The sequence below is a fragment of the Corythoichthys intestinalis genome, chromosome 3 (assembly GCF_030265065.1).
Source record: "Corythoichthys intestinalis isolate RoL2023-P3 chromosome 3, ASM3026506v1, whole genome shotgun sequence".
In the NCBI taxonomy this organism is placed as follows: domain Eukaryota; kingdom Metazoa; phylum Chordata; class Actinopteri; order Syngnathiformes; family Syngnathidae; genus Corythoichthys; species Corythoichthys intestinalis.
The window spans coordinates 66458648-66476864 of NC_080397.1; the positions used below are offsets into that span (position 1 = coordinate 66458648).

Below are 18217 nucleotides of genomic sequence, written 5' to 3' on the forward strand. Positions count from 1 at the left end.
TTAATCCAGAACTTCGGTAGAGTTGTTGTCTCAAATGTACGCTTAAGTCGCTGTGATTTGCGATCTCTACAAGCTGATATTCCTGTTCCACAGACATGCTCGAATCACTCGATTTATTCACATACGGGTCACGAATTCACTCCTTCGCAGTTCGTGGGTCTTTAGTGATAGGGAAGTAGCATAAATTTTGTTTTCTTTGAGGTTGTAGGCACATCTTCTGGCTCGTCAGGTTCCCGTTTCCCTGTAAAATTGCAAAATTAGCCCTCTTAGCACTGACGAACTTTACTCATTGTCTGCGTAGTCCAGCTCTTTTTCTCACGTTCGGGAACTCATGGGGACTACATTGCGACAAATGGCTATTTGTAAACCACATAGCATGACAGGTTTAAACCATTTTAGCTATTTTTTGATAGAAAAGGAACGCAACTCTCTCGTCGATAAACAACGATGGCACCTGCCTCGACCTTTTGTTTCCTTGTTATGACGTCTCCGCCCCATTCGGCTGTTTCCGAACACTTTCGGAAATGTTCGTCATTTTCGATCTATTTTCGATAATTGCTCATTAATGTGATTGATTTTTTTTGTTAACTTTATCAATATTTGTTATCTTGGCACATAACGGTTCTATTGATGTCTCACACCCCCTTTGCGTTTTCATACCCTTTAAATACGACAAAAAGTTAGCTATTTTTTATGTATTTACTAAATCTTTAGCCACAGGTGCTTTTTAACTGAACTAAATTGGTAGCGGTAAAGTACACTATTTAGTAATTTGAACCATCACACTAGTTGTTTCACACAGTATTTAAAAAAACATTTTATATCAAGTACATTCCACTGAAAAACAACCCGATACAGTAAAGAAAAAGCACCACATCTCTTTCCAGGAAACATAACTTTATTCAGATTTAAGTTCTATTTTACTTTGGTCACCATATGTATCGAAGAATATCAGAAGAACTTGTCAGTCAAAATCGAAGTGGCTGACTTGAAACGTCTGTCAAATGAGAGAGAGAAAAAAAGACAGGCTCAGGGAATGATTTGAAATTTAGAAACAAAACAAAAAAACGAAAATAGAACTGTACTAGAGATTTTAGTCATGTATGAGCTATAAAAAGGAGGCATTTGGGTCAGCCTGATAGCAAAGGTTTTTCTCTTATTCAAACAGCGCAGGCGTTGGATTTACATGACAAAGTGTACGTGCTGCACAAAAAATGGGGAAAAAAAAGGGTAATTCAATATTTACTAATTTTTTTTATTTTATTTTTTATAGTTAGCTGCTTCTCACATACAGGCCTATTATCCATCAATTATTACATTATTACTTATTACAAACACAGACATTACACACTTGGTTTCGTGGTTTTAATTTTCAATGTGCAAACGATATCGGTACATATTGAATAGGGTTGTGTATCCTTTGGAATTGAACGGTTCCGATTCTGATTCCACTTTTCGATTCCGGTTCCGAACGATTCTGATTCTTTTAAGAGGCGGCATCAAAAAAAAAAATAAATAAAAATTACATTATATGAACTTCTCATAGGGCTATTTTTGTATATAAATATCAGTCTGTGAACTTAAATGTGATGAGGATTCTTTCCACAAGAGTGCACTTTCACAAAGGTGTTCATTTTTCAAAAACATTTACACATATTCTTTTGCCATACATGCACCTTAGTTGGGAGCTACGACCAAGCATTAGTATACAGTGAGGCAAATAAGTCTTTAGTCAACCACCAATTGTGCAAGTTCTCCTACCTAAAGATTAGAGAGGCCTGTAATTGTCAAGATAGGTAAACTTCAACCATGAGAGACAGAATGTGGAAAACCCCCCAGAAAATCACATTGTTTGATTTTTAAAGAATTTATTTCCAAATTAGAGTGGAAAATAAGTATTTGGTCACCTACAAACAAGCAAGATTTCTGGCTGTCAAAGAGGTCGAACTTGTTCTAACAAGGTCTAACGAGGCTCCACTCGTTACCTGTATTAATGGCACATGTTTAAAGTCATTATCGGTATAAAAGACACCTGTCCACAACTTCAGTCAGACACACTCCAAACTCCACTATGGCCAAGACCAAAGAGCTGTCGAAGGACACCAGAGACATAATTGTAGACCTGCACCAGGCTGGGAAGACAATCTGCAATAGGTAAAACGCTTGGTGTAAAGAAATCAACTGTGGGAGCAATTATTAGAAAATGGAAGACATACAAGACCACTTATCATCTCCCTCGATCTGGGGATCCATGCAAGATCTCGCCCCGTGGCGTCAAAATGATAACAAGAACGGTGAGCAAAAATCCCAGAACCACACGGGGGACCTAGTGAATGACCTACAGTGAGCTGGGACCACAGTAACAAAGGCTACTGTCAGTAACACAATGTGCCGCCAGGAACTCAAATCCTGCACTGCCAGATGTGTCCCCCTGCTGAAGAAAGTACACGTCCAGGCCCGTTTGCGGTTCGCGAGAGAGCATTTGGATGATCCAGAAGAGGACTGGCAGAAAGTGTTATGGTCAGATAAAAACAAAATAGAACTTTTTGGTTGAAACACAGGTTCTCGTGTTTGGAGGAGAAAGAATACTGAATTGCATCCGAAGAACACCATACCCACTGTGAAGCATGGGGGTGAAAAGATCATGTGAAGCATGGGGGTGGAAACATCATGCTTTGGGGGTGTTTTTCTGCAAAGGGACCAGGATGACTAATCTGTGTAAAGGAAATAATGAATGGGGCCATGTATCGAGAGATTTTGAGTGAAAATCTCTCCCAAAGCAGAGAAGATATAGCATTTGCTGCAACCACACACTGTCATGGTGCACCACTTCCACACAGTCATGGCCACTTCCCATCATGCATTTGGGAAAACTCTATTCAAACACTTCGTTTAGCCCAACGAATACACTAGATGGCAATATTTAGTCACAATATACAAACTCACATGTATCCTTTAAGAATTACAAGTCTTTTTATCAGTGGATCCCTTTCACAGAAAGAATGTTAATAATGTTAATGCCATCTTGTGGATTTATTGTTATGATAAACAAATACGGTACTTATGTACAGTATGTTGAATGTATAAATCTGTCTTCATCTTTCCATTCCAACAATGATTTACAGAAAAATATGCTTTTTTTTTTTTAGATGGTTTGAATTGCGATTAATTATGATTAATTTTTAAGCTGTAATTAACTCTATTAAAAATTTTAATCGTTTGACACCCCTAATATTTTTTAATTAAACCGTTTTCTAATTGTATTTAATGTTACAGACAAAATGTCTCACACTCATCCAGAGTCTTTAGTTTTGGTTTAAAGATTGGTTCATAATAACAACAAACATCCTCCCCTGCCATTTATTGTCGCACTCACAAAGTGTGGCACCGAAAAAAACTTGGAACATTGTCAGCATTGTCATGTTGGACAATAAAAAAAGATACTTGGAGCAATTGAATTACGTTTTATTTATTTATTTTTCTTAATGCATTGGCAAAATGTATATGATCGGGAAAAATTATCGGGAATGTTTGGAATTGAATCGGGAGCAAATAAAAGCAATCGGATTTGGAAATATCGGGATCGGCAGATACTCAAACTAAAACGATCGGATCGGGAGCAAAAAAACATGATCAGAACAACCCTAATATAATATAAAACATGTTTTTTCTCACTTATTTCCCCCCAAAGTACGATTATGAAAAATGTATATATGGCGGAAAACACTCAGGTGACTCGAAGTTCCGCTTTGAGACCCCCAATTTAGCCAACTTTCAAAATTGTCCCATATGCATGTGTGATACATCATTGGAAAGCTTAAAATCTCAATTTTCCGAATGGATAAAAATTTTGAACAGGAGGGCATTTTAGAAAAAAAAAAGTTTTTAAACAGCAAAACCCCAACTGGAGGCGAGAGCACGCGAGAGCAGAATTACAGACGCCATGACTTTAACGAAATATTATCGAGTGCTTACCTTGTTTCGATCCAAAAACTCCATGTAGCATATATCACTGAGTGTCAAGACACAGCTGTGAATGGCCACAGCTGGATTTTGGGGGGATTTTATGGGTGAAACATGGTAATTCAACGGGTCGCGATGCAGAAATCGCAGACATCAAGGAGTGGTTGAGAGTTTATTTTTCATATATTTACCTTTTTAAACTTTTTTTCCAATTTTTTTTGTTTGGGTCGATTATTTATCATCTAAAATATCGGAGAAAATGTGACAGTAACAAAAAAAATACAATTAAGCGATAGTTATGAGGTAGATATCCGTGACTTTTTTACGGACGCCATTTTTTTCATTGTGACATAATTTGTTTAAAAGTTTAAAATATGCGAGTGAATAATTTTTTTAAGCGTTTTTTTTTTTTTAAACGAAATATGAGACATCAATTAATGATTATAAGCTAAAAACAACAGACATTTTCAATGATAAATATAATTAATTACCTTTTTTTTACAGCTGGGTTGAAATAAAAGCGGTTGCGCGACGTCTGTAAACGGGGGTTTTCAGGGCAAAACGGACAAATTAAAAATAGTTCGGAGGCTTCATGTGCCATCAATCTGCTATGGCAGCTTATAGACCCTACCCACGTGATGTCACAACTCCGTCCTCCTGACTGGTGCCGCCCAATTGTCCGTCAACACATCGTGTTTACCTGTTACGGCTACGTACATTCCTCCTATTTACGGCGTGTTTTTCTGCTCGTTAACATTAATAATCAAAATGGTGAAGGCGTGTGTGGCGGTCGGTTGCAATAACAGAGAAGATAGACGGAGAGACTTGAAGTTCTACCGGATTCCGAGAGACCCGGAGAGGAGAGAGCGAGATGGGCTGCTGCAATTCGACGAGAAAACTGGGCTCCAAACGATTACCACAGATTATGTCGTAGTCATTTTATATCTGGTAAGATGCATTTAATATATATTTAGAGGGTTTTGGGCTGACAACCACAATTAAGATCATTGCTAGGCTAATCGCCGACAACATACACGTATGTATGTAGTGAGAGTGCTATCGCTAAACCATATAAACATTAAAAGCCCTAGCTCCATTGACAAATGACATGAAATACATTAGACTTGACAGTGGATATTAGCAAGAACAAAAGATTTTGAATTGAAAATTTCGTAACTCACCTTTCCAAGCACAAGATAGATTCCTGCCGAATTTTCGTGGCCGAGGACCTGTTTCACCCAACCAGCAACGAAGTATTTATAAGCCTCCAAGCTCTTAAAGTTTTTCAAACTTTTGTGAGAATAGGCCGATTTTGTGTGGACAAGATAGTTGTAAATATCAGGGTAGCTAGCAGATGTCAGGCAAATACGGCGAAGACAGCGGGTCGAAAAACATCGATTTAGGCATCAAATATGGATCTGGCGAATGGATAAACTAAAGCTTTTCCACATAACGCCTTTTATGCAACGCACCCAGTGAGTTTACGGCATCCGAAAGCACCGGGTCTTCCACGAAATGCATTATAAATTGCTCGATCAAATGAGACCATTGATAATACAGACACAAAATGACGGACAAGGGGGCGGAACAATACAGCGATCACGTGATTTTGTGACGTCGGTGGGTAGGGTCTATTGACATGTTGTTCTATCAGACACAACAGTTGTTTTGGCTTCAAATGCAGCAGTTTCTTTTAAAGAGGAGTGCAAGAGCAGAAACTGCTTTTTCAGTCTTGTCTGTGTTTTCCGCCATATATATTTTCATAAATGCTTTTTAAGCACTTGAAATGTAATAATTATGATCCGTTTTAAACATAACTGTCCGACTGAATCATTTTTAAACAAGAATAAAGTACTGTAGTAGACAAATGCTTGGCTTTATGAAATGCTTGTTTTTACCTAACATGGCTGTGACTCTTGGAGTGACATGTAGAAATTGCAAACTCCTCATAATCACTTCTGGCGTTTATTTAAATGTCTTGAAGTCTCCACATTCTCCCCCCACAGACACACACATTCATTCCAGCCCGCGCTTCCTTGCAGAAACTGTTTAACAAGTTAAACGATGATTGACAGATTGCTGCCTGGCTTCTTTAATAAGCAAGTGCCGCAGTGACTGTGAGCTGGGAAAGGGGGTGAGAGAGGCTGTGCGAGTGAATGAGCAGAACAAAGGTTTGTGGATAGGAAAAAAAAACTATCGCACGTCCTTGCGATGGGACTTTCGCGCATGCGCACATCGCGATGGTGATGTTTAACCCGAAGACACCGAATGTGTCGGCAGCGACGCGTTTACGCATATCGTCTTTGAAGCTTCGTCATGCTGTAATTACGTCACCCACGTGCCGCTGGTTGGTCTCATTTGAAAGTGCGGAAGTTGATGTCTACACCAGTTTTTATTTGAAGTCAATCGACCAAGAAAAACGGGAGATAGTGTCATTTGAGTTTTATAGTTTTATTGCACTCATAAACATGCATTCAAACGCTGCATGGACCATGTATCTATCTTCATATTTTCATCATTTTTTGTCCTTTTTCAAAACCGAAAGTAGCGCAAAAGACTACATGTCAAGATGTCAAGAAGGACGAACAGAATGCGATCATTTTGAATAAATTTCCGAACGAGGCGCCAACTAATGAAAGGGAGGCATGCGACGCAAGCAACGGCCGGTTGGTTTGAGCGAGCGACTTTGAAACGTGCAGAATGAATCTAAAAGTACATTTAGCGCAAGCCAATGCATTATTTCATTAACTCAAGGAAGAAGATGAGCCCTATTTGTTGTCTTTTTCTTTGCATGAGTCGGCGTCTCGGCGAATAGAAGTGACGGCAGCGCGCAAACGGCGAAAGAGTAGGGTGTGTGACGTTGTGTGTGATGCTGCTCTGTGACCTGTTCAAGCTTTATTGAGTGCGCAAAAAACACAAAAAGAAAAAAAAAACAACCTTTATTGGGTCGCATGCCTGAAAATTGAACTGAACTACTTGTCAATATTTTTTAAAATACTTTTTTTCAATGTTATATATATTTTTTCTTTACTATAATCTTTTCAATATTTATGTACATGTGTGTTCGAGAAGCTTGATTGCATGTAGGTATATACTTTTGATAAGGTGATGGGTACAACACCTAACTTCACAAAGAGATATCCTCCAAATCCTTTTTGTGTTAGATGATATACAGTGCCTTGCAAAAGTATTCGGCCCCCTTGAATCTTGCAACCTTTCGCCACATTTCAGGCTTCAAACATAAAGATATGAAATTTAATTTTTTTGTCGAGAATCAACAACAAGTGGGACACAATCGTGAAGTGGAACAACATTTATTGGATAATTTAAACTTTTTTAGCAAATAAAAAACTGAAAAGTGGGGCGTGCAATATTATTCGGCCCCTTTACTTTCAGTGCAGCAAACTCACTCCAGAAGTTCAGTGAGGATCTCTGAATGATCCAATGTTGTCCTGAATGACCGATGATGATAAATAGAATCCACCTGTGTGTAATCAAGTCTCCGTATAAATGCACTTGCTCTGTGATAGTCTCAGGGTTCTGTTTAAAGTGCAGAGAGCATTATGAAAACCAAGGAACACACCAGGCAGGTCCGAGATACTGTTGTGGAGAAGTTTAAAGCCGGATTTGGATACAAAAAGATTTCCCAAGCTTTAAACATCTCAAGGAGCACTGCAAGCCATCATATTGAAATGGAAGGAGCATCAGACCACTGCAAATCTACCAAGACCCGGCCGTCCTTCCAAACTTTCTTCTCAAACAAGGAGAAAACTGATCAGAGATGCAGCCAAGAGGCCCATGATCACTTTGGATGAACTGCAGAGATCTACAGCTGTGGTGGGAGAGTCTGTCCATAGGACAACAATCAGTCGTACACTGCAGAAATCTGGCCTTTATGGAAGAGTGGCAAGAAGAAAGCCATTTCTCAAAGATATCCATAAAAAGTCTCGTTTAAAGTTTGCCACAAGCCACCTGGGAGACACACCAAACATGTGGAAGAAGGTGCTCTGGTCAGATGAAACCAAAATGGAACTTTTTGGCCACAAATCAAAACGATATGTTTGGCGTAAAAGCAACACAGCTCATCACCCTGAACACACCATCCCCACTGTCAAACATGGTGGTGGCAGCATCATGGTTTGGGCCTGCTTTTCTTCAGCAGGGACAGGGAAGATGGTTAAAATTGACGGGAAGATGGATGCAGCCAAATACAGGAACATTCTGGAAGAAAACCTGTTGGTATCTGCACAAGACCTGAGACTGGGACGGAGATTTATCTTCCAACAGGACAATGATCCAAAACATGAAGCCAAATCTACAATGGAATGGTTCAAAAATAAACGTATCCAGGTGTTAGAATGGCCAAGTCAAAGTCCAGACCTGAATCCAATCGAGAATCTGTGGAAAGTGCCGAAGACTGCTGCTCACAAACACTCTCCATCCAACCACACTGAGCTCGAGCTGTTTTGCAAGGAAGAATGGGCAAGAATGTCAGTCTCTCGATGTGCAAAACTGATAGAAACATACCCCAAGCGACTTGCAGCTGTAATTGGAGCAAAAGGTGGCGCTACAAAGTATTAACGCAAGGGGGCCGAATAATAGTGCACGCCCCACTTTTCAGTTTTTTATTTGTTAAAAAAGTTTAAATTATCCAATAAATTTTGTTCCACTTCACGATTGTGTCCCACTTGTTGTTGATTCTTGACAAAAAATTTAAATTTTATATCTTTATGTTTGAAGCCTGAAATGTGGCGAAAGGTTGCAAGGTTCAAGGGGGCCTTTTACTTTTGCAAGGCACTGTATATAATTTTCTTTTCTCACTATTTTGCACTGTATATAACCTGTTTTGACCACAGTATGTGTAAAGGCCAAAAACGCCTATGACCATACCTGCTGTTTGTGTTGAATTGTCAAACATAAAACTATTCAATCTTATTTTTTTTCTATTGAATAAATATGATCAAGCTTCAAAACGGTTGGTCGAGCATGTTTGGTTGTCTGTGGGACGTCAACATTACAATTTTTTTTTTAAAGATTTTGGGATTTTTTTCTCTTTTTGGGTCCAAAATGTGGATTAAAAGTGGTCAGTGAAGAAAACAACAGTTTGGACATGAAGTTCAAGGTGTCCTGAAAAAAGGGACCCAACTTGGCCATTGTAAACAATTTTTTCTTTGTAATATAAAGGCAACATCAAACGCATGCAAATTCGGCCAAAATAGGCTTAGGTGTTAAAGGGTTAAACGGTATATCGTTCAGGCTTACTTGAAAGTTCCTCTCTGAGACCCCCAATTTGGCCTAATTACAAAATTGTCCAATTTGCATGTGTGATACATCATTGGAAAGCTTAAAATCTCAATTTTCTGGGGGAAGAAAATTTTTGAACAGGAGGGCATTTAAAAAAAAAAAAAAATTTAAACAGCAAAACCTTAACTGGAGGTGAAAGCACGCGAGAGCATAATTATAGACGCCATGATTTTAGCGAGATTATCGTGTACTTACCTTGTTACAATCCAAAAACTTCATGTAGCATGTGTCATCGGGTGTCAAGACACAGATTCCAATGGCCACAGCCGGATTTTGGGGGGGATTTTAGGGGTGAAACATGGTACTATTACTAGGGTCGCGATGCAGAAATCGCAGACATCGAGGAGTGGTCGAGATGTTCTTTTTCATATATTTACCCTTTTAGGCTTTTTTTCCCCCCAATTTTTCTTTGTTTGGATCGATTATTAACATATTGGGGAAAATGCGACAGTAACAAAAAAATAAAATTAAGCCATAGTTATGAGGTAGATATCCGTGACTTATTTACAAACAGCATTTTTTTCCCATTGTGACGTAATTTGTTTAAAAAAATAATTCACTCGCATATTTTAAACTTTAAAAGTCGTTTTTTTTTTTTTTAAACAAAATTTTAGACATCAATTAATGATTCTAAGCTAAAAATGACAGACATTTTAAATAAGAAATATAATTACTTACCATTTTATAGCTGGGTTGAAAAAAAAAAAGCGGTTGCGCGACGTCTGTAAACGGGGGTTTCCAGGGAAAATAAAACAAGCAAATTAAAAATAGTTTTAATGCGCTGAATGATTGACTGTAGTTTAAGAGTAGATTGCAATTCATTCCATTTAAGAGTAGCATAATAGCTAAAGCCAGTTCTGCCAACATTAGTGCGTGTGACTGGAATGTTTAGGGTTAAGTAGTTAGTTGATCGTGTTTTGTATTTACTGGATTTGAATGACAGGAGAGATGTGAGGTAGTAAGGACGTTTACATAGAAAAGCCTCATAGATGAATAACATGATGTGAATATTTCTTCTTGACTGTAGTGAAGACCAACCAACGTTTTGATAAAAGGTACAATGATGAGTGCAGAAATTGTCATTGGTGATGAAATCTAGTGCACTGTGATAGACCGGCTTTAACTGACGAAGAGTTGATGGAGCTGCACGACAGTACAGGATGTCCCCATAATCAAGAACAGAACACAATGGTTTTTCGGTTCGAGGTTGACAGACAGCCTTTGATTCTATACAGGAAGCTAAGTTTGAATTTAAGTTTACGAATTAGATGATGAATATGAGTTTTGAATGATAAATTACTGTCAATCCAAATTCCTAAGTATTTGTATGAATCAGTGAGAGAAATTTGGGTACCATTTAGGTATTTGATTCCGGGTAGGTCATTGTCGGTAATGGTGGAAGTGGAGAAAACCATGTATTTGTTTTTTTCAGCATTTAAAACTAAATTGTGCCCCTCACCTCTGGAACAAGTTACCCGAACATCTGAAGTATGCTCAAACTGTTAGCTCCTTTAAATCAGGGCTAAAAACGCTTTTGTTTGGCACTGCATATCCATAACTGTCTATATATTTCAACCTACCTGCCTTCTATTCCTCTTGTGCTTATCTCCATTGCTGATTTCAATGATTATTAGTAGTAATAGTTTTTGCTTTATTTTAATTTTATTTTTATTTATTTATTTTTATTCTGTGATTAAATGCGATCTTTTGTCTTGGTTTTTACGTTGTGTTGATTTAAATGTGATTTTTATGGTCTTCATGTGATGTAAAGCACTTTGAATTGCCTTGTGTTGAATTGTGCTATATAAATAAATTTGCCTTGCCTTGCCTTGCCTTATGAAGAGATCTTTGTAAACAATCAAAAGCAGTCTGTAAATGAGTCAGAGCTAGAGCTGTGGAAGAAACAGGAGGAAAATCAGCAATCATCAGCAAAAAAGTGGACATTACAACATTGATTAGGAAGAATAATATTATTAAAGTGTATGTCAACACCTGGGGAAATGCTAATATTCCATCATTTATCCATAAACGAATGCCTTTTGGATTCATATCATGTCACTTCGTGTAATTACACACATTGCAACACCAAGAAAATCAGAGAAATTTGGGTCAATTTCAAGCTAAAAAGACCCGCCCCCGAGATCCCGGAAATCTGGCAGATTGTGTGCGTGACATCAAAACAAGGAAACAACCGACTCAGTGCTTTAGAACTGAATGGCGGCGAAGATGGCGGACAATTACGTTTTTAGTTGCAGCGAAGAATCCGACGTAACGATCATTCTTCTAATGGTGAAGAGGAGAGTTATGAACCTTTCTTTGGTGTTTTGGGTTATCAATTTGAGCCCAAACGAAAGCCAATGCAGCCTAATGAAAGGATCATTGAGGGGAGCAATCACACTGATGAAACCCCGACAACACTTCGTGTGGGAAACACCAAATGGCATGTTTTGCATTTCTTTTTGTGAAGCTTATACACCGTGACCGCAAATAAAGTCATGTATAGAATAATTATCATTTAATATCCTATCAACGGTTTCGCTCTGCCAACCAACACAAATATGAATGGGATTAGAGCAGGGGTCCCCGGTGTGATTTGGGTCTTTTTTTCACGGACCGGTGTCCCTCTTTTATATTCAGTTGGGCTCTCAATGTTATCCAATGGTGCTAAAAAAATATTTACCATCACAAACAGACTGATCATGAGCTGTTGCTTGTGCGACCTTGGTGGAAGGGGGACGGGTCCCGATAAGCTTTGGCTTTTTTTCCGTTCCCTTTGTCATGTCTCTTTTCATCTTCTTGGAGAAAACAAATATTTTTTATCTTTCTTTTCTTCCTTTCTTTTCTTCCCTTATTACATGATTTAATGCTGATGATGATGATGTTGATGTGATGATGATGATGACAAATGACAATGACAATAAATTCAAATTCAAACATACATGTGCAACACGGAAATGGCGTAAATTAACGCTTAACGACACGGCGAAGTCATTAAGTGAGAGGGCTACGTGCAGTTGTTGTGTGCGCCAAACATGGCAAACGTAAGTTAATATTCCTTTCTTTAAAGAAAGTTTGTAGTGTGTACTTAGGAATCGCTGCATTCGCGGTCCTTTTTAACGTTACGTGCATGCCAACTTTGTCAGAACACCGGCAATGTGCGGCAGAAAAATATAGCAAATATAAAATAGCATTTGTTTTTAGCTCCGTCGTGTTAAGTGCAGGGAAAAAAATACAACTGACCCGCTGAATCAGTGGGAGGGCTGAGTTGGTTTCGTTGAGACGAGATGGGAGAGTGAGAGAAGCTAGCATCAAGCTAGCGATGTTGGAAATCGTAGCACAGTTTTCAGCGCGCTCCAAGCGATGTCGGGATATTCCGAAATGACTTTAATCCAGAACTTCGATAGAGTTGTTGTCTCAAATGTACGTTTAAGTCACGGTGATTTGCGATCTCTACAAGCTGATATTCCTGTTCCACAGACATGCTCGAATCACTCGATTTATTCACATACGGGTCACGAATTCACTCCTTCGCAGTTCGTGATTGGGAAGTAGCATAAATTTTGTTTTCTTTGAGATTGTAGGCACATCTTTTGGCTCGTCAGGTTCCCGTTTTTCCCTGTAAAATTGCAAAATTAACCCTCTTAGCACTGACGAACTTTACTCATTGTCTGCGTAGTCCAGCTCTTTTTCTCGTGTTCGGGAACTCATGGGTACTACATTGCGACAAATGGCTATTTGTAAACCACATAGCATGACAGGTTTGAACCATTTTAGCGATTTTTTGATAGAACAGGAACGCAACTCTCTCGTCGATAAACAACGATGGCACCTGCCTCGACCTTTTGTTTCCTTGTTATGACGTCTCCGCCCCATTCGGCTGTTTCCGGAACACTTTCGGAAATGTTCGTCATTTTTTATCTATTTTCGATAATTGCTCATTAATGTGATTGATTTTTTTGTTAACTTTATCAATATTTGTTATCTTGGCACATAACGGGTCTATTGATGTCTCACACCCCCTTTGCGTTTTCATACCCTTTAATGTATAACGTAAAAAGGAGTGGTCCAAGGACAGACCCCTGCAGCACCCCATTTTTAATAGTAAGTGGACTTGATTGAACACCGTCAGCAGCAACAGTTTGTATTCTGTCTGTAAGGTAGGACTTAAACCACTTGAGAGCATTAATATCTAAACCAATGGCCTGCAGTTTATGAAGAAGAATTTCATGATCAACGGTATCAAATGCTTTTGAAAGATCAATGAAAAGAGCAGCACAGAACTGGTTGTTATTAAGAAAGGAGACAATGTTATTTAAGACAGAAACTGTAGCTGTAATTGTACTGTGACCTGGGCGAAAAATAGACTGTTGCGGTTGAAGTATGTTAGATGAGTCAATAAAAGAACGTAGTTGAGAATTGATCAAAAATTCAAGAATTTTATATAAAAACGGAAGCTTGGATATTGAACGGTAATTATTGAGGTCAGAGATGTCACCATTTTTATGTAGCGGGAGAACAGTAGCAGTTTTCCAAGAGGTTGGTATGATGCCAGAATTAAGGGTTTGGTTAAAAATATGAGCTAAATATGGACTGATAAAATAAGCACTTACAGTGCCTTGCAAAAGTATTCGGCCCCCTTGAACCTTGCAACCTTTCGCCATATTTCTGGCTTCAAACATAAAGATATAAAATTTTAATTTTTTGTCAAGAATCAACAACAAGTGGGACACAATCGTGAAGTGGAACAAAATTTATTGGATAATTTAAACTTTTTTAACAAATAAAAAACTGAAAAGTGGGGCGTGCAATATTATTCGGCCCCCTTGCGTTAATACTTTGTAGCGCCACCTTTTGCTCCAATTACAGCTGCAAGTCGCTTGGGGTATGTTTTGCACATCGAGAGACTGACATTCTTGCCCATTCTTCCTTGCAAAACAGCTCGAGCTCAGTGAGGTTGGATGGAGAGTGTTTGTGAACAGCAGTCTTCAGCTCTTTCCACAGATTCTCGATTGGATTCAGGTCTGGACTTTGACTTGGCCATTCTAACACCTGGATACGTTTATTTTTCAACCATTCCATTGTAGATTTGGCTTTATGTTTTGGATCAATGTCCTGTTGGAAGATAAATCTCTGTCCCAGTCTCAGGTCTTGTGCAGATACCAACAGGTTTTCTTCCAGAATGTTCCTGTATTTGGCTGCACCCATCTTCCCGTCAATTTTAACCATCTTCCCTGTCCCTGCTGAAGAAAAGCAGGCCCAAACCATGATGCTGCCACCACCATGTTTGACAGTGGGGATGGTGTGTTCAGGGTAATGAGCTGTGTTGCTTTTACGCCAAACATATCGTTTTGCATTGTGGCCAAAAAGTTCAATTTTGGTTTCATCTGACCAGAGCACCTTCTTCCACATGTTTGGTGTGTCTCCCAGGTGGCTTGTGGCAAACTTTAAACAAAACTTTTTATGGATATCTTTGAGAAATGGCTTTCTTCTTACCACTCTTCCATAAAGGCCAGATTTGTGCAGTGTACGACTGATTGTTGTCCTATGGACAGACTCTCCCACCTCAGCTGTAGATCTCTGCAGTTCATCCAGAGTGATCATGGGCCTCTTGGCTGCATCTCTGATCAGTTTTCTCCTTGTTTGAGAAGAAAGTTTGGAAGGACGGCCGGGTCTTGGTAGATTTGCAGTGGTCTGATGCTCCTTCCATTTCAATATGATGGCTTGCACAGTGCTCCTTGAGATGTTTAAAGCTTGGGAAATCTTTTTGTATCCAAATCCGGCTTTAAACTTCTCCACAACAGTATCTCGGACCTGCCTGGTGTGTTCCTTGGTTTTCATAATGCTCTCTGCACTTTAAACAGAACCCTGACACTATCACAGAGCAGGTGCATTTATACGGAGACTTGATTACACACGGGTGGATTCTATTTATCATCATCGGTCATTTAGGACAACATTGGATCATTCAGAGATCCTCACTGAACTTCTGGAGTGAGTTTGCTGCACTGAAAGTAAAGGGGCCGAATAATATTGCACGCCCCACTTTTCAGTTTTTTATTTGTTAAAAAAGTTTAAATTATCCAATAAATTTTCTTCCACTTCACGATTGTGTCCCACTTGTTGTTGATTCTTGACAAAAAAAATTAAATTTCATATCTTTATGTTTGAAGCCTGAAATGTGGCGAAAGGTTGCAAGATTCAAGGGGGCCGAATACTTTTGCAAGGCACTGTAATTGAAGAAGATATGGATCTAGATGTTCTGCACCAGCATTTTTGGAAGCCTTCCCTTTACTCAAAATTTGAATGATATCAATTCAAGTGAATGAGGATATCTGGTGAGGTTTGGTGAATTAAGACTTTAATAATCTATTTTTGGGAGCAGAGAAAGCTTAGTTTTCCACCATATATTTCCAGAAGGGCTCTTATTTTTTTTAGAATTACAACTCTGATTTTTTTTCCCTTGCTTGAACAAATGGATGCAAAGCTTAACACAGTGACGGTTGGAGAATAACCATCCCTCAGTATGGCGGAGGAGTTACCTGATCCCTTACTTCCCTGAATACCTCTCTGTGGGTGTACGCGTCTTCGCGCTCTGTGTAATGGGTACCCACGTCATTAGCCGTTTTAGCCTCGGCAGACATTTCGATTGCCTTGCCGTAATCACACCTGAAAAGGAAGTTATGCTTAGTTATTTCATGTCAAAATAACGTGGGTCATAAGACAACTTGTATTTTATGTGCGCTAGGATCAGACAGTCAACCCGTTCGGGCAGTTTATGGATGAACATGGCTGTTATGGCTGTTATATTTGTATTCTGTTAACATTTGAAAATGAATGTGCACTAGTGGCTATCCTCAACAATAGATCTGCTCTAAAAATTAACTTTTTACATTGACCACATTGTAACTTTGAAATATTACCAGTTCCAAAACTCGAAAGGAAACAGATCACCAACCTTTCTACTGTTTTAATTGCTTTAATGTTATTTCATATACTAGTCCTTCACAAAAAATTAGCATATTCTGATATAGGTCATTATTTTCTGTAATGTACTGATAAACATTAGTCTATCAGGATTTCATTTTCCAGCATGATCTGGCACCTGCCCACAGTGCCAAAACCACCAGTAACTGGTGCACTGACCATGGCATCACTGTCCTTGATTGGCCTGCTAATTCCCCTGACCTGAACCCCATCGAGAATTTGTGGGGTATAGTTAAGAAGAAGATGAAAGACACCAGACCTACAAATGCAAATGAGCTGAAGGCCGCTATCGAAGCATCCTGGGCATCAATAACACCTCAGCAATGCCACAGGCTGATTGCCTCCATGCCACGCCGGATTGATGCAGTAATCCGTGCAAAAGGATTCCCAACCAAGTACTGAGTGCATCAATGGACATTTTCAAATGTTTGATTTAGTTTTGCTGTTATAAAATTATTTTTTTACTTGGTCTGAGGAAGTATTCTAATTTTTTGATATAGGATTTTTGAGGTTTCTTAAGCTGTAAGCCAAATTCAGCAATATTAAAATAATAAAAGGCTTGAAATAGTTCAGTTGATGTGTAATGAATCCAGAATGTATGACATTTTTGTTTTTTTTAATTGCATTACAGAAAGTAAAGAACTTTATCACAATATTCTAATTATCTGAGACAGTCCTGTATATAGGAAAGTCAGTTGTGTCCTCACCTTGGATGTTCGACATGTCCCAATGATTCGTAAGCAAAGGCACATTTGTTGTCGATTTCGATGGCTTCTTTGATGAGGTCCAGGCCCAACTCACACAAGCGTCTCCAGTCCATGCCTCGTTTCCACTGGAGCTGTAATAATCTGCAGTAAAACAGGGATCGAGAATTAATTTAAAAGTCCCATAACATCTTTTCAGCTGACACTTCACACATTCAAGTTACAAAGTAAAAGAGAAGGCAAAAAAAAAATCACCTTTCAGGTGATATTGCTTGGCATTATAAGGTCTCCTTATGTGCATGTGTGGCATAGGCGGATTTTGACTTTTGGGGCAAAGGGGGGCACAACATGTTGATGACGCAGTGTCAGCAAAAAAATCTAACTTACAAGAATATTTATAATAATAAGTTGTGTTTCCCATCATTCCTTAGGGGAATTCTAAATCAGGCTGCTGGAAGGACAGCTATACTTATCGCCAAGATCATCATCCATTGAATATGGTACACCCGCCAGTGTCGTGCTGAAGGAATTCGGCCACCCGGGCCAAGCCGCGGAAACGGAGACAGCCGAACGAAGTGGCGCTCTGCTGACGCCGCCCCCAAAGAGACTGGTGGGGGCAAATATTGCGCACGTTCCCTTCCTGTGTTAACCCTTTGTACTAACTCCATGATCCAAAAGTTTGAAGAAGGCTCACCGAAAACAAGTTGACAATTTATTCGTCGACAATGGTCAAAAAACAAGGTCAAAAACATACGACGGAGGGACAATTCTGGATCCAGGGTCGTCAAAACAACGGCTACATAGCAATGATCCCGAGCAGCAAAAACGTTTGCTATCTCAGTGTCCAGTCTTTTTTGAAAGCTGCCGTGGAGTGGGCCGGGCCGAAGGTGTGGCTGGGTGTTGTCTTGGGATCATCCCTCTGTGGCCGGTTTTGGGCGGTTAGATTTGTGCGTGGCTGGGACGTGGTTGCCACAGCGGCCGACGCTGGTCTTGACGTCCCAAGCGCCCGCTATCAACTTTGTTATCCTGGCTGGGCGAGACCCTACTTGGTTTAGGACAGAGCGCCCTGCTCTTTGTCCTTGGAGTAGCCGGGAGAACGGATTGCAGGAGTTGGTGCGTCAATCTTGCTCGTGACGCACACTTTGGGCTTCTGTGATAAGATGGCGTTGTGCATCTATTCTGCTTCTCTTCATTAAACTATGGTGTGCTATTTATTTTCTATTCGATGTTTTAGAGTAGTACAAACAATCCTACAGTACAAA

The 18217-nt window shown here is 39.4% G+C and overlaps 1 protein-coding gene across 2 annotated transcripts in view; it reads right to left on the bottom strand.

The window, feature by feature from the left end:
* Positions 1 to 880: 880 nt before the first annotated feature.
* LOC130913652 (mitochondrial import receptor subunit TOM70-like) overlaps positions 881 to 18217 on the bottom strand; it is a 78784-nt gene continuing 61447 nt past the window's right edge. For both annotated transcript variants that reach the window (XM_057832428.1, XM_057832429.1), the window contains 4 exons: positions 16959 to 17099; positions 15807 to 15933; positions 11091 to 11159; positions 881 to 997 (listed from right to left, as the gene is read on the bottom strand). In XM_057832428.1, the coding sequence (XP_057688411.1) occupies positions 11154 to 11159; positions 15807 to 15933; positions 16959 to 17099 (274 nt within the window). In that variant the 3' untranslated portion in view covers positions 881 to 997; positions 11091 to 11153. The remainder of the gene's footprint in view (positions 998 to 11090; positions 11160 to 15806; positions 15934 to 16958; positions 17100 to 18217) is intronic.